The 16,879-nt window shown below is 45.1% G+C and overlaps 2 protein-coding genes across 12 annotated transcripts in view; both read left to right on the top strand.

Annotated features, from left to right (window-relative positions):
* SORBS1 (sorbin and SH3 domain containing 1) overlaps nucleotides 1-12,064 on the top strand; it is a 77,303-nt gene extending 65,239 nt beyond the window's left edge. For 7 of the 11 annotated variants that reach the window (XM_031053108.2, XM_031053114.2, XM_031053113.2 and 4 more), the window contains 4 exons: nucleotides 6,805-6,864; nucleotides 7,615-7,673; nucleotides 8,987-9,099; nucleotides 9,894-12,064. In XM_031053108.2, the coding sequence (XP_030908968.2) occupies nucleotides 6,805-6,864; nucleotides 7,615-7,673; nucleotides 8,987-9,099; nucleotides 9,894-9,961 (300 nt within the window). In that variant the 3' untranslated portion in view covers nucleotides 9,962-12,064. The remainder of the gene's footprint in view (nucleotides 1-6,804; nucleotides 6,865-7,614; nucleotides 7,674-8,986; nucleotides 9,100-9,893) is intronic. The other 4 variants (XM_031053118.2, XM_031053110.2, XM_031053116.2 and 1 more) reach the window with 1 other exon arrangement.
* Nucleotides 12,065-14,191: 2,127 nt separating this feature from the next.
* Nucleotides 14,192-16,879, top strand: part of PDLIM1 (PDZ and LIM domain 1) — a 45,500-nt gene continuing 42,812 nt past the window's right edge. The window contains exon 1 of the mRNA XM_005153868.4: nucleotides 14,192-14,351. Coding sequence (XP_005153925.1) covers nucleotides 14,256-14,351 — 96 coding nt within the window. The 5' untranslated portion in view covers nucleotides 14,192-14,255. The remainder of the gene's footprint in view (nucleotides 14,352-16,879) is intronic.

A 16,879-nucleotide genomic window follows, 5' to 3' on the forward strand; every position in this document is an offset into this window, starting at 1 on the left:
AGGACTGACTCAACTGGCCACCTCTAATGAGGTGATTGTCCCAGACAGTGGCTATTACCAAGTGTGTCAGATGAAAGTATCACACAGGCCTCATGCACATCTACCTCACTGTGTGGAATACAAGCAATTCCTTGCTATTCAGAGATTTTTCCAGTGCATAATGGATCATCTTTGGTTATAGGATTTATTTGTTACTCCTAAAGCCAAGGACTAAAAAGCCTTGTAAATGTCAGCCTGGCTCCTAGCATCACAAAAGCTGTTCCTCAATGATCCCAGAGCCTGTGGTTCAGTGAACCTCACTCTGACATGTATGTGACTCAGTCAGGGAGGCTTGATTGTTGCCTATGCATTGAGTGGAACTTACTGCTTTTGTGTCTCCAAAATGACATGAAAGGATCTAGCCATAAATAAGAATTAGAACTAGTGTAGAAGCAGTAGCTTCTACAGTAAATTCCCAAACCTTGGTCTTGGTGTAGATCTGCCCTAGTTTGCAGCTCTCAGTTGACTTGGGGTCCACTGTGGGCAACAGACAGCCCAAATGCATGACAGCATCCCCCATGCTATGTTGTGTAAGAGTGGAAATTTCGAGAGCTCAAAATCGTAGCATTATAAAGACCATCTGGAATGCACTGCGATAAGCCACTATGACATACACCATCTAGCAAACATTAAATAATGAAGAACTAAGATTTCTAAGATGACACGTTTCACACTGGGAAATCATATGAAGAATTGCTTGATTTCTGCTTGAGTCATAACCAGAAGCACATTAAAAACTATATAACGACTGTGTTATTTACCATCTGGACATACTTTTAGTACTGTTTTTTACAGACATGAGCTGCATGTTTAAAACAGAATGAGGTGGTCAGCTCAGATGAACTAACTGAAAACTGCACTTGCCTTTGCATGAAGTTACGTTTGCTGTGTGTGCATCAGATTTACTGCATAGTAGATGCTCTTACCACTAGCAGTGATAGTGATAAGAGACTATGTGCCAAGCTGACCAACTTTTCTTTTCTTCAAAAGACTGCAGACTCAAAAGCATTCTCTTCATCTGCTCCTCTCCCTTCCTCTGCCCTTTCTTCCTCTACTGTCACAACACAGCCACCTCCCAGACTTACATGCAGAGTCAATAAGCCACAGGTAATCATCTTTGCTGATTACTCCTCCATTACTTAGAGATGTTTCCATGCCATTGTTTTATCATATGCTTGTTTAGCCATTCATTCACAGGTGAGATATTTATCCTGTCATTTAATTCAGATTTTTTTTTAATCATTTTAAATGACTTCCAGGCTGTGCAGAAGGGCAGGTATGGCCAAACTGTTCAGATGGTGCAGATCCACATAGCTCAAAGTCTGGGTTTCTGACAGTTTGTACCAGCTGAGGATCTGATTTTCTGTTACTCCAAAGGATTAACCCAGGGCTCACCTAGTTCTGACCTTGAGTTTCTACAGCTTGATTGTATTTAGGCAGTATTGGTGGCCCTGTTAGCAGGAATTATGTAGTGTGAGATACTTTGGTTCAGGTTTTGTTTAACCATATCAGATCAATTCAAGGGTTGAGCATTTCGGACCTAGGGGTAAGACATACACAACTTGCTATCCATAATGTCAGGGACCTGTGCCAGCCTTCTCAAGTAGGATCCAGAGGTTCTCAGCTATATTGCTGACAGGTACAAATGCCTTTAAGGAGGGGTGCAGTTGGATTTGGACAGCATAACCAACTCAGCATCAGCATTGTGTGGCTGAGACGTTCAAGGTCCGGGCATGAGCAGTGCTCGCAGCTGCTTGTGGCTCATCCGTCCTTCCAGGCAGCTTCCACAAGATGGCAATATTTGAAAGGGACAGTTCAGCAGAAACTGGACTGAGTTTGTAGTGATGGGTATTGGGGAAGCAATCTGGTTTGATCAGTGAACCAGGCAGGCTGCTCATGCAGGATGAGTGTCAGAAGTAGCTGCCAATGTTACTTATTTTCTTTAGCAGTTTATGAGGCCGAGATACAGCTTGAACCCTGAAATTTCCCTGTTATTTGCTCATTTCCCTCTGATTGTGAGCTTGCACAGCTTTTACTGAACAGCCACCTCCTGCTTCCATTTTAGTTTCAGTGTCTGAGTCCAACAGGATACATATTCTACCTCATGTTAAAAATACATAGAAGTTTTCTGTATTGGCCTTCCTCCGGACTTCTGATGTGCCTGGTCCTGCTGTTGCTTGCACTGGATGTATGTGATTTAAAGGAGCAGGAGCAAAAAGATGCTTTTGGGGAAGGACGTTTCTCCTGAGCTCTGACTAGCATACAGTTCTATTTTGGATGTTTCACCTGGTTGTAACAGGGCCCTGTGGCCTTTCTTTGGAGTCAAAGTCAAGGCAACATTTATATTTTGTATGCCTTAACAATCAGAGCATTGTCAGTGTCGAATTAAAACTGTATCTGACATTACCAGTAGTCTTGACCTCCTTTCCTTCTCTTGGCCTACAGTTTTTTAGGGAGCAGGAGCAGTATTTATGTGTACAAATGATCTCTAATTACTTGTGTGACCCATACAGAGGCTGATGGCTTCAGCAAAACTGTGGGTAATATGTTGGAGGCCTTTACAAAACTCTGTATCTTTTCATTGGTTTTAATCAAATGAGAAAATTGCTTGGTAGACATGAAAATGAGTCATTACATTTGGGGTTTGTTTCCAGTGCTGTCTGCCCTTGGTGTCTTACTATTTTGAAGTTTAGTTTTCTAATTTAATTTCTCATTATAGAGAACCTTCCCAGATATGAAAGTCTGACCCAGGGGTCTTTTTTGCAGGTTTAAGATTTCTTTGGTACAGGGCTGGTGAAAGGAGTGTGTTCTTGCCTGTTCCATTTATTAATAGTATAAATTGCAATGGCTTTTACCTATTCTGAAGTTGTTGCATTTTATTTTTACTGTCCATACTAAAAAGAACTACCCCACAGCATGTGAAAGATAAGTCCAGTATAACTTACAGATAATTTGTTTGAATATTCCAGTAAAACATATTTTTATAACATAAATATTAAGCAGTAATGCAATCTATCATGGAATTTATAGTTTAACCCCTGTTTTACTCTGGGGTCCTGTTAGCACAATGTGACAGTCAGCAGTGGTAAGCAGTGGTGCTATCAAGTGTGTAAGCAGCAGGAGTGTCTGGACGAGGGTCCCTATATCACCTGACAGTGTGAGGAGTGTCAGGGGGGCTGCCTGCTCTTTTGCACTTGTACAAAACCACTGCAGCAGAGTGGTAATTTCACCTGCCTGTGGTAGAGAGGGAGAGCATACAAGGAGGATGCTCAGACCCCATCTTCCCCAGCACAGACTAGCTATGCTTTCTTAGCATGTCTATTAAATAGTTAGCACCATCTCCAGATAAGCTTTTATATCCCCCAGTGGTTTTCTGCTGCTGCAGAGGTTCAGCATGGTGGCATTTCTACCCAGCATGTTTACTGTCCAAGTCAGCACTGCACAACCTGCAGCAGGCATTGGCGCCTGCTCCCCGTGGGAGATGCATCTTACTGGTTCAGCTTCTGATCCAGAGGCAGAGGGGGAATCTACCTTCTGACAGCCTTCAGGCTGCTCTGCACTTCAGCCTTTTCAGCATCCTTTGTGAGAGCTCTTTGTCCAGCTTCTCCCTCATGCTCACCAGAACTGGGGCTTTGGTGTGTCCAGAGGTTTTTCTTTTTTCTTTCAGCTGGGCTGGGGACTCCTCCCTGCTCATGATTCTCCATTCACGTGTGGGAGCATCACTGCTGATGTGTGCTCATCTTGGAGGGGCTACCAATTTGTCTGTATGTCTGTCTTTTCTGTCTGTTAGTCTGTTCTGCTTAGCTTTCTTTTTGCTTATGTAGTCTTCTAATTCCCACCAAAAAGGGATGGAAGAATACAGGTAAACAAGAGCTGCAATGGATAGACACAGTGAAGACACTCGACTTCACTAGGAGTAGGGAGAATACTACTGAGTTAGCACCAGCATCTTTCTTCCTAATGGTTAAAACCTGTCTCAGGGCTTTGCTAGGCTCTTAATTATTTTAGAATGTTTTTCTGACGTTCTTACATATTTGTGGTACTCTTTAGATCCATCCTCAGACTCCATATAAGGTGGAACTAGTGGCCAGCTGTGCTTCAGGACTGATTATGCCACATATTTGTATAGTCTTGTCATGGTTTGAGCATGTTTTGAGGGTGTTTTTGTTCAAGGTTTTTTCCAGCCAGGTGGAGGAGGGGAGGCCGGGAGGAAGGAGAGACAGGACACCTGACCCAGGCTAGCCAATGAGGTATTCCATACCATAGCACGTGATGCCCAGGATGCATACTGGAAAAGAGAAGGCTGGAGGGATGGAGCTCTAGAGAAAAATGGAGGAGGGAGCACATGGTGCTCGGCCGGGCAGGGTGGAGTGAGTTATGTGTCTGTGGCTGGTGGGGTGTTGTATTCTTTTCACTTGCTGTTTGCTGTATCATTATTATTTGTAGTAGTAAATGGCAGTAGGGGTTTTGTGTTATGCCTTAGCAATTAAACCGTTCTTATCTCAATCCGTGGGGGCTACATTCTTTGGATTCTCCTTCCTAACTCTCCGGGAGTTGGGGGACTCGGTTTAAACCACGACAAGTCTGCACACTAAAGGAGCCATAGATACTTCAGCACCTGCTTAAGTTTATTCACTTAGTTTTACAAAGCACATAGTGTGATGGATGGGTAGGAATTGAGTTGTCCTCAGGGATTGTGAATACTTGATCACTTTTAGTGACCTCAGTTTACCTCCAGCAGCAGCAGCAGGGCTGGCTTATTGTTTTGGGGAACACTCTTGTGGTTTTTATTTTGGAGCTGTGCCCCACACTTGCTGATTCCTTGTCCACTTCTGGCACATAGAGGCATAACTGTAGGTAGTATGTGGGCTTTCTGAACCCATGTTTGAAGAGCATTCAGAGGTAGTATCAGATTTTTCCATCTTTCAGATAACAAACATACTTCATAGTTATTAATGCTTTTTGGAGGAAAAGCTGGTCAGGGAGGTCACAAGTGATCAATGGGAAAGGGACCGTACAACCTTAGGAGCTCATGAGGCAATTTGAGCAGTCAACTGATTAGTATGGAACAGAGAAGCACTTTCTTGAATTAAAAAAAATATCACAACTGCCTCTCACCTCAGCCTGGAAACTGGTTTTCCCAGCTACTTGACCACCTGCATTAGCTCTGATCTCATCTGTCTGGATCCACTGTATCCAGCTGGTTACCACAGTATTAATTTTAAATATCTAATTATTCTATTTCCCTTTCAGGACTGATGGTAGACAGGCAGGAATGACTTCCAGAAATCCTGTGATGATTTCAGGCTCCACAATAAATCCTTTGGATGCAGATTCCACTGCAATTAGCTCATCCAACTGACATTTAATGTTCTCTCTATAGGAATATGTATGGTAACAGAGCATTGTTTCATAGGGCGGTGATACCAGATTCCTGCACCAGGCAGTGCAGCTGATTATGAAGGAGTTACTGTTGGGTTGGGTTGGCCTAGAGTAGGTCACAATCCTCAAGAAAATAGAGTTTGTTCTAATGCAGTGATGGGCACAGCTCCAGAGGTGTAAGATGTGGTTCAGAGGAGCTTTGAGAATGGGAATGGGACAGGGATGAGCTCATCACCCTGTACTTCTCCAAACTCTTTGCATGCTTAGACTGAAGGTGTCACAAACCTCTTGATCTTCTGCTCTGTCTCTGGATGCTATGAGAAAACAAACCTTTTACTGAAGGACACTGTTGAAGTGAATAAAGGAGGGAAAATGTAAAGTTTGAGGCTGTTAGAATTTGGGTTGAAAATTGCGTTGAATGATCACAGAGGTTGGCAATGCTCTATATCTTATCCAGTCCACTTTGCTAAGCAGTCCTGCAGGTAGTACAAGCAACCCTACACTAGTTCAGACATCCCATTTACTCATAGCATGGCCCTTGCTTTCAGTAGGTGTTTGAATATGCAAAAAGCATGCAAAACCAGGGTCTAGATATCTGTGCAACATTCTCAGTGAACTTTCCCTTCCCCATAAAACCTCCAGCCTCAAACACCTTGTTTTTCCTTGCTGTGCCTTTGGATGTATGAATCCTTGTGAAAAGTTGTGACTGGGGACAGAGGCTGGGCAAAGGCCAGAGGCTTCACAGATAGTGGTATTTGGAGCTGGGGTTTCCACTCAGGGCCTCCTCTGACCTGAAGCTCTGCCTTTGTGTGAATTAACAGAGCAGCTCAGATCCTCTCTTGGTACAAGCTAGAGGGATTTTTGATGGGGCTGCATGGCACTGTGCCTTCTGAGGACCTGAGCTGATCTTTTTTTAAGAAGCAAAAGAGTTACTCTTCTGTGTCAAAGTCATTGAGGACTTTTTTTAAAGACAGCAGCAGATTCTTTCTAGCATGCTTTTGGCTTTTGCGTTTGATGCTTTCAAGTATGTGCTTCTGTCCTTGTGGGGTTTTTCCCTTCATAGGAACGCAGTATGACAGTATGTACCATTTCTGGTCGTAGCGGTGTCCATAATCTTCCACTCCGGTTCCCTGCTCTGAACTTCTCTTTTGCCCTCACCTTTCTCTTTGTAGCATTGTGTGCTGCAATGCAGATACATTACTGTAGCCTCAATGTCTCTTGTGTAGAAGAAAGATGTTGCTGTCCAAGAAGTGTGGTGTTGGGGTGGGGAGGGGAAGAGTTGTTTGTTTTCTTTTGTCTGCTCTCCATTTACATTTTTTTAATTCTGACCAATATAACATCTGCTAAAATATCTTCCTTATCATTTGCTTGGTGATCACACAGCCTTCCCACCATTCATTGAGAGCTGGACCAGATCTCACAGAGTCTGAAAAGAGCTATGTGGTAAGGCCACTGTTTAAATCAGATGTGTAGTCCTAGACTCTCCTCACCCAGACAGTAACACTTCAGTAGAGATAAAATACCAGCACTGTTTTTAGCTGCAAAGTAGGTACATATTTATCTATTTGCATATATTGTTTACTTTGCAACAGTAAAGGGAACTTATCTATTAGAAAAACTGTCAGTGCGAAGTTTGGCTAATTGTGCTGCCAGTCACTGGGTATAAGTTAAATGAAGCAAAATGCATGAATGGAGCGGCCTGCCCTGCATTCTTGAACTGACTTCATAGCATTTGTATTGGTACCACTGCATAACTAATTGCAACCTCATATGCTGCTGCTTTTAAAAGTGTATATATATGTATTTGTTACAAATCTTCAAACTAAATGCCAAATTCTTCTGTATCTTGCCTGTTTTTCCATGCTTACACCTGGATCCCTTCTGCACTCCACTACCTGGATAATTACCTGGATCTACAACTTTTTTTTTTTTTTTGCCTTTTACTGGACTTATGTGCTGCATCTGGAATGTCCCATCTCTTCTTGTCTATATTTTCCCCTCCCTCCCCCCTGTTGACTGTCCTTTGGGTGTTCTTGGATGTCAATGCTGCCCACCACACAGGAAGCTGTTTGCAATGAGATCATAAACATTGCAGAAAAGTCTGTTCATTACTGCAGTACTATTGCTCAGCCTCTTGACTCTCGCCACAAGGTGACCTCTAATGATCATAAACCATCTCTCATCATTTCTCAGCAACCTCAAGCACAGCAGCAAGGAACCAGCCCTGACAGAAGTCAAACACCACGAGACATGTAAGTCCTTTTGGCTCCCGTCTCTTCCAAGGACCTTATCTCTGATTTGTGGTGAAAATGGGGAGCTGTGAAAGCTTCAGCATTTCAGGAGTTACATTAGAATTATGAGAAAGTGTTAGCTTTTCTTTATAGAACAAAAATAGCCATGTATCATCATAATGAGTAGCTTGAATCTGGGACCTTGTGTCTGCATAGCACCTGAAACAGTGACCTCATGATCCAGGACTGGGTCTCCTTTTGGGCACTTGGCTCAGGCTGGTCATGGAGACTGTCTCAATTTCTTTGTATTTTGAACCTGGAGTCTACTTAATATCCACTGGCTACATCATGCTTGTATAGCATGGGTCAGTGTGTTCACCCCTGTTCCTAGCTTCTCCCAGTACAGTGAGCAATCCCAGCAGTGATGCCACTTGGTATTTTGTTAGCCAGTTCTACAGATAAACTGGTGCTAGGTGATTTGAGAGACCAAGCCTGAGATTTTTAAAGCTGTCTGGTGGATTTAAACCTGGAGCAGGCATTAAGCTAGGTGCAGGTTTTCACTGATGATTTTGAGAATAGTAGCCTGCACTATGTGCTGGGGACTTAAGTTCCTGGGCACTTTGCTTTGCTTTCTCCTGCTCCTTTATACAGAATGGAAAGTCTCACATCAGCTGTTTTCACTCACCACAAACAGGAGATCCAAGCCTCCCCAGATTTGCCCAAAGATTGTTGCCACTCCATAAAGTTCCTTTATAATAAATACAGAGTGCCTCTGGTGCAAGTGATATCTCAGGGCAGGATTCAACCTTGGATTTTGTATGCACTGTACCTCCTTGGCCATGATTTATCCATCAACAGTGGATATTAGTGCAGTAGAATAAGCAGTATCATTTTCTAAGGTCATTCACTCTGCTATTTGGTCATTCATGGCCCTGCTTATGTGCCTGGGCAAGGGAAGAGATGTCTCATTTAGCCCAGGAATGAGTGTATACAGGTTTTGGCTTGTATTCAGTAGGGTGTCTGCACTCATACACTCTGTAGGTGCTACATGCTAGGAAGACACCGATTATTACAGTCTATGGAGATGGCTACATGGCAAAAAGGAAACAGATGCTCTCTGCGTATCCCACACAGTGGAGGCATGACACTTTTTACTGCCATGGCCTTGTGACAGCAGCCAGTTTAATGCACTTGGCTTCCATGTCTCAAATGGAAAACACAGGTCTAGATTGCATTGAACATAGTGGGAATTAGAAAGGAGAAGGGAGATGTCCCCTTCTGAAGGGATGTGAGGGAAATCCAATGGCTAACATGCGGTATCTTTCTGGATTTAGAGTTAGCTACCAAGCCCTCTACAGCTACACTCCTCAGAATGATGATGAGCTGGAACTGAGGGATGGTGACATCGTTGATGTCATGGAGAAATGTGACGACGGCTGGTTTGTGGGTGAGTGTGACACTTGCTGTCAACAGAGCTTTTTGAGATGCAGATGAGCAGTTTTGCAGAGTGTTTGGAAGTTACTTTCATTTGTGGCGTTAAAACAGTGAAAAAGTCAACTTGACTTTTTTCACAATTTCTCATCTTTTCCCACCAAAAACATTAAAAATGAGGTGCAGGGAGGTAGAGCTTTGTTTTCCTTGCTATGTCTCTAGTTTTAAATTTACCTTTTCTTAATTTCCCCATTTCCCTCTTCCTCCTGATCCTTTTTGCTCACCCAGATAGCAGAGCAACAGAGGGATCTAAGGAAAAATGTATTTCTGTAGCTTTTCCAAAGCTGAGGTAGCTGTGGCGAGTTACCACAAGTGGGAAGCAGGGGACAAAAATAAAATATGGATGGGAGTTGTAGTCCCTGAAAATCCAGCCTCAAATGCAAAATCTAGCCCTTTACCTGTGAAGAATGCAAGTCTGGACAATGTTCTTCTTCTCAACACTGCAAATCTAGGCTTGTTCTCTCTTAAGGGAGATTAGCTCATTTACACTGATAGGAGTTTGGCTCCTATCCTACAGGCCCAGGAGCTTCACCAGCACCTTACTAAGTGTTACAGGGGAAGACAAAGATGATTAGTAGTAGAACTAGTTGTGAGCTTGTCTTTACTGAAAGGCTCTTTGACCAGGATTCCTATTTAACTTTAGAAAGAAATGCCTGCAGGCAGGAGAGGCTGCCATATCTGCCTTACCTCTAAGCCTCCCCTGCATGGCTCCATCTTACCCTGGCTTCATTGTGTTTTATTTTGTGACAGGTACATCCAGGAGAACAAGGCAATTTGGCACCTTCCCAGGCAACTATGTGAAGCTTCTGTACCTGTAAAATAACAGTAATCCCACCGTGACAATGATGGGGTTGTTTTCCAGATGGCATTTTTGAACAGTGAAGAAACAGACAATTTATGAATGTAATAGAGAAGAGACAAGATGTGTTAGGAGGATGTGGTTATGTGGTACAGTATTGAGTTGAATGTGTAACCCTGCTTCAGTGGGTTCAGGGTGTGATTGTTTGCTGAAAAAGAGACAATTTCTAGTTTACAGTGCTGCCTTTATGTATTCCTCTTCCCTCCCAGCAAGAGTTTTGATGATAATCTTAATTTGTATGGAGTACTTACCTCTGAGAAGGCTTCAGGGAAGCACATGGTATAGGTTTTGTTTGTGTGTCAAGATAAGATAATGCTTTGGGGCAGTACACACCCTTGCAGCTGCTCCCTTTCACTGGCAAGGTTCAGGGAGGCCAGGCTTTCTGCCCAGTGTCTGCCTCCCTGAAAACTCACTTTGCACTGCCTTACACTTCCATAGAAAACCCTTCCTTCATGACATGCATCTTAAGACCCAGCAGAGGACAACTGATGTGGTTAAACTGCAGAGCTCTATGTGGAAAAGGAGTCTGGGACTCGTGGTTTAATCTGTTTAACCTGTGCAGCCAAACCATAACGCAAACATGAAAATCCCGAACTCTTTAATAACATATGGCCTTATCTCTGCAGGGTTTTTTTTCTTTTGTGCAGATGGTGTGTGTGTGAGTGTGCATCAAAATGAACTGAGTCCTGGTTTTTAAAGAGAAATCAGCCTGGCTTTGATATTTATCTGCACAAAGAATAGAACCAATAAACAGAACAGCCATGAGAGCAAATCCCATTTGAGTGCTATGGCCGTTCACTGTCTTTTTCCTCCTTACCCTGTTGTTGTTTTTAAAGGATCACACACTTTCTGAAGCATAAACTTTGGGATGAAGACTGCTTCTTTCCCAGCATTGAATCTTAGAAGCTCTGATATATCTGAGCAACACATCACTGAGGGTGCCTTTTTTTTTTTTCCTTTTTGGCTAGTGTCAATGGTAGGTCTCAAAAAAATACATGCATTTTGGCGTACAAAATCCTAATCAATTTGGAAAGCTGTTTCCAGCAGTTATTACCAGTCACATAGATGCATGTTTCCTTGAGAGGGGGGAAAAAAACTGTGGCATGGCTGTATGGTTGCCTGTAAATCCACTGTTTTGATAGACAATTTGTTATTAAGAAGAAGCATAAACAAAACCGGTTCTATCAGACTCTGCTTCCTACAGTTACCATACAAATAGCAAAGGGTTAAATTGCTATTTTGTCATAATCCGTATTTAATAATATAAAATGCCTATTTTTATGCTGATGCTTTTATACAGATTTATTAAGAGTAACTACAACTAACTGTTAGCACGACTTGCAATGTTTTGATAAACTAGCCATGCTCCTGGGTTTGAAATCAAGTAGGCTTGTCTTCCGCCTAGCTCAGCGGAAGAGAAGACTCATTGTCTCAGAAGTTTGACTGTAAATATGTATATTTAACTTTGTACAGACAATGTACTTACCTTGTATAGAAAAAATAATTTAAACACATTGAGAGAAGGGAGGGGGAAAAAAAGGCAGTTGTGAAAGGTTGGGATTTTTTTCCACTTTTATTTAAATGATGGAATTCTATGTATGTTCACATAAAGAGTTTTAGCACAAAATATCCATTATGAAAGGTTTTCAGATATGACACAAAGCACCACTGTTTCTTTTCAGCAGGAGATACCTTTAATCCTGCATCTTATTTATGGGTTTGTTTTTCTGCTTTGGGTTTGCTCTCCAGTTACTTGCAGCAATATTTAGGTCTGTTGCTAAGATTGAATAACACCAAATTAATCTCTCCAGCAAAGTAACATGATGATACTGACTGTATATAACACACTCATTTAAAGGTTTATTTTTTGTTCTTGCTCTTGCCATTTTAATTTACACACACACACACAGAGACACATGCACATACAAACTGCAACTTATTTTTGTGTTGATTTTTTTGTTTCTTATTGCAGTGGATTACTATTTGACAATTAATAAATGGAATTATTGAATTACTATTGTGTTCCTTGTACAAATTATTAAATAAAGTCCATTCCCACTGTTCCTGTAGCAGTGCACTTCTCTATGAGTGCCACTCCTTGGCTGTGTCCATATAAGCAGCAGGTGTCTGTCACAGGCTTTCTGAGTGTCCTGCACCTGAGGATCCTGCTTATGACTTGTTGACCAGTTCTCCTTCCTGAGCTGTAGGCAGGCCATGACTTTTTCTTCAAAGAAACCAAGGTGTAAAAGTAGAGAAAAAGCTGTTTTGCACCCAGTCTCACTGTAACATGGGGTCAGGGTGCAGCTGCTGTCGTATGCATGCAGAGCTGTGAGCTCAGGAGCATACCAAAATCCACCAATTTACAGAGGCTCTTTGTGACTCTCTTTTAAGATTAGAAGACCACACAGGTTAAGTAGGGCAAGAAGCCCCAAATGCCAACTTCTGGGAAGGGGTGTTGATTGACATTGGGTTTACATAGGCATTTTTAGCCCTAACCTGTGTTGAAAGCCGTAAGATGCTGACCTCTGCAGTAGCTGTGTTCTGACCAGGCAGGTAGGGCTGCAGTACTAAGTCAAGGGGCTTATGGTGAACACATCATGTCTTCTAGCTGTGCAGCAGGAGAGCTAGCTGGGGCTTTTTGGGTTTGCCTTGTAGAGGAACAGTCCCTGCAGGAGCAGAGCAAGGGAAGGCTGGAGCTGAGCTGCCTTGGGGGAGCCCACTGGGGCTCACAGGTATCACCAAATTGCACCTTCCACCTCCACAAATCTGCTTAATGCAATCTGTCTGTGAGGCTGTGCCAACGCCAAAGGCTGGTCTTTCACTTCTTGAGGCCTGCACCTCAGCCTGAGCCAAAATTGGGCAACAGATTCAAACTGTGATGGGATGACCAGGCAGACACATACAACACATCGTGGCTGCAGTCACAGTGATTTTGGGAAACTGTAGGCAAGCCAACCCTAAACCTGAACTAACAGAGCAGCAAAAGCCTCAAGCTATTTTCCACTTCCCCCAAAAAGCACACAGGCACGAGCCCATTTTTCTGTTTCGCAGGTTACCTTATATGCTGCAAAAGGGCAGCCTGATCACTGCTTTGCTGCACTGTCTGTCCTAACATACTTGTTCACAGGGAAGAAGAGGACCCAGTGATGTGTCACAGCCCTCCAGAAATCCCTCACACATGGGAGAGAAGGAGCTCTTGGTGTCACTTTCTTCACTGCCAGGAGATGTGTAATGATGTGGTAGAACTGCTGCTCTCTGACAGAAATGAGATTAACTGTCCGGATGCAGGTACGCTGGAAGGAAATAACCCATGAAACAAGTGAATGCAGGAAAAAGGAGGAAGCCAAGAAAGGGGATTGCAGAGGCAAGGGTGTGCCTTGTGATTGGGCCATTTGTGGCCACATCTCATAAGGCCAGCACTTAGTGACCCACCTCAGCCACATTTGCTGACTGCTCCACACTCCCCCTCTGTGCCTGAGTCCCAGCTTCAGCAGCCGCTTTGTGCTATGGCTTACTACTGTTCTGGTCACTGATGAGCTATGTGTTCATTTACCAAATATGCAGCAGTGCTTACACTCAAGTTGTAAATGCCAGCACCATTGCTGTAAACAACCTCTCAGATTGGTGGGGGCTTAGCATGCAACTGGAACAACTATTTTTCCTGAATCACAGCTAAGGAGGTTGGCTGGAAAATTCATATATGGGAATTCCTTTGTTGGCGTTACCACCCTCAGGGGCTAGAGATAAGCACTGATGCACTTGAGCCGTTTGCCACCAGCTCCCAGCTGGGAAACCGCACACAATGCTGCTTATTTCCATCACCAACATTAGGTTTCAGAGTTAACACCGCGCCAAGCTAGCGCAGGCCGGTCCGCGTTTGCATGAGAAGAGCCGCACCGGGGCAGCCTTGCGTGCGGTTGCCCACCGACGGCCGGCTCGGCTCTCAGCTGGGAGGGGATGAAGTGGAATGGGGCGAGACGGGGTGTGAGGCGCTCAGAGTTCCCGACGAGCGAAATTCTCGCCCTCCCACCGCTGCTCGGCCCCGCAAACCTCCCTCGGGAGGGCTTCGCCTTGGAGCGCAGCGGGCCAGCGGCATCCGGGGAGCACTGCCCCGGGGCGGGACAGCCAGCCTGGCGGCGGCGGAGCCCCGGAGTCCCGGGGAGGGGCTGGGGCGGGCCGGGGGCGGGCCGTGCCGGGAGGTGCCGGTGCAGGAGTCGGGGCTGCTTCGCGTCCTGAGAGGTGCAGTCGCGCACATGGGGACACACCGCATCGTGCTGTCGGGCCCCGGGCCCTGGGGCTTCCGCCTGGTGGGCGGCCGGGACTTCGAGCAACCCCTCGCCATCTCCCGGGTAGGGCGCGGCGGCGGCCCGGGGGGGCGGGCGGTGCTGGGGGCCGGGGAAGTCGCTGAGATCGGGTCGGCGAGGCGGTGGCTCCGGGGAGGGCTGGGGCTGGCTGGTGACACAGGGGCAGGGGAAGGTCTTCTCTTTTTCTTCCCCCCGTTTATGTGTCTGATGTTTATGGAGAATCCATGATGTCCCAAACAGCCCCTTGACCTGGCTTTGATCAGAGCCTTTGCTTCTTATCGTTCATCCATAGCAAACCCCTTACTGCAGGCAGAAAGAATGCTCTTTGCTCCCACCAGCCTGTAATTTGGGTTTTGCAGCCCATCCTATGGGAAGCAGTCACACTGAGGTGGTGTTAGTGCTCTCCTGCTTTGGCTTGCCATGTATAGGTAAAAGAAAAGCCTTTGTTTACAGAAGCCGTATTAACCTACCGCTGCTGCCTGTTTATGTTCTAAGCACTTCTTACCCACTTACAGAAAAATTAAGTTATGAAATGACAGTAAAGTTCCACATACAAACAGTTTTAGTGGTGTAACTTAATGTGCCATCCTGGGCTCCAGTGTTCGCCCTTGTAACGTCAGGGATTGGTTCAGAGCGCCTGACTTTGCTGTCCACGTACCCCCTGCACCCAGACATCCCTGCGCAGGTGCTGCCACCTGCATGGCTGCTGCTGGCTGGGAGCTGGGCCCTGCTCACTGCACACCTGCAACAACCAAAGGCACACATGTCCATTTCTTCCTGTGTGCTGTCAATGCACCCCAGACTCCCTGTCTCTCTGTGGCTTTCTATGGGGTGGGCTGCTCAGTGTCTTGTTGGGGCTGGCTGCAGGCCTGGCTCCCGCCAGGGAGAGAGACTTGCTCTGATTTCATGATTTCTAGCAATTCCTCTGCAAACCACAGGCATCCGATGAGCTGCTGGCAGCTCTGGCTCTGGCATCACCTTTACATGGCTTTGGGGTCTTCAGGTGAGGAAGGGCCATGGGAAGTGGGACATACAAGAACTTGAACCTCTGTGAACTGCACTTCAAGAAGCCCAGGATGCTGAAACTTCTGAATTGTTCTTAAATATCTCCTGCCCCTTGGTCTCATGCAGTGGGGTGCCGCTGCCTGAACAACCCCAGGTGCCACGGGGAAGGCTGCTGGCTTCAGGAAGGGCAGAGCTGGGAGTGCTGTCAGACTCACAGAGGGGGGAAGCTATTAATTTTCTGTGTAAGCTCTTTCAATCACAGTTATAATGCCTCATTCTTCTAACGCATTTTTTTGACATGAAAGCAGCTTTAGTGTAGGGGAAGTGATATTTACTTCATTGTTATGGTAATTGTTGCCATTTCCCTCCAGCAAAAGGCTCTGAGGCAGAAGTATATCTGAAGTCCTACCTCACTGCTCTTACCTCTTCTCCTCAGTCACCTTTGTCAGCATTTAATGGGCACTTACGAAGAAACACAGATCAGCAAAGCAGCAAAAATAACCACCTCATGAGAAATTGTGACCCTGGAGACTAAAATGTAATAAAATATCCTCTCTAGTGGTGATGACGTAAATGCTGACAATTGGCAGCTCTTATCATGGCTTTCTCTGGTGGCCCCTCTGACATGTTTAATTTCCCCTCCAAGACTTCAAGCCATTAATCTTTCCTGTGCTTCACTGTGCACTTGGCTCAGGAACAAACGTCTTGGAGAGTCCCCCCACGCCATGTAAAAAACCCCAAAACTGTACCAAGATCTGGTCTAGTTTTGGTCTGTTTTAGAGTCTGATCCTCCTTGTGTGGTGATTTTATGGGGCTATAACTTAATTATTCTTCTTCCTTATTGCATTTTATACCTGTACTCTGACCAAAGAGTTTTTTGGGCACAGAGTCCTCCTCTCCTCACAGGTGTGCGCTCACAGCCCAGTAAGCCAACTGTATCCTGGGCTGCATCAAAAGGAGTGAGACCAGCAGGTTGAAGGAGGTGAGCCTGCCCCTCTACTCTGCTCTTGTGAGACCTCACTTGGAGCATTGAGTGCATTTCTGGTGTCCTCAACATAAAAAGGACATGGAACTGTTAGAACAAGTCCAGAGGAGGGCCATGAGAATGATCAGGGGACTGGAGCACCTCCTGTATGAAGACAGGCTGAGAAAGTTGTGGCTGTTCAGCCTGGAGAAGAGAAGGCTGCGTGGAGACCTCATAGCAGCCTTCCAGTATCTGAAGGGGGCCCACAAGGATACTGGAGAGGGACTCTTCATCAGGGACTGTAGCAACAGGACAAGGGGTAATGGGTTTAAACTTTAACAGGGGAAGTTTAGATTGGATATAAGGAAGAAGTTCTTTACTGTGAGGGTGGTGAGGCACTGCAACAGGTTGCTCATAGAAGTGGTAAATGCTCCATCCCTGGCAGTGTTAAAGGCCAGGCTGGACAGAGACTTGGGAAACATGGTCTAATGTAAGGCATCCCTGCCCATGGAGGTTGGAACTAGATGATCTTAAGGTCCTTTCCAACCCTAAGCATTCTATGATTCTGTGATGGATAAGCTTTGCCAGCTAGCTCTGGATGTAG

This window comes from Melopsittacus undulatus, chromosome 4 (assembly GCF_012275295.1).
Source record: "Melopsittacus undulatus isolate bMelUnd1 chromosome 4, bMelUnd1.mat.Z, whole genome shotgun sequence".
NCBI lineage: Eukaryota > Metazoa > Chordata > Aves > Psittaciformes > Psittaculidae > Melopsittacus > Melopsittacus undulatus.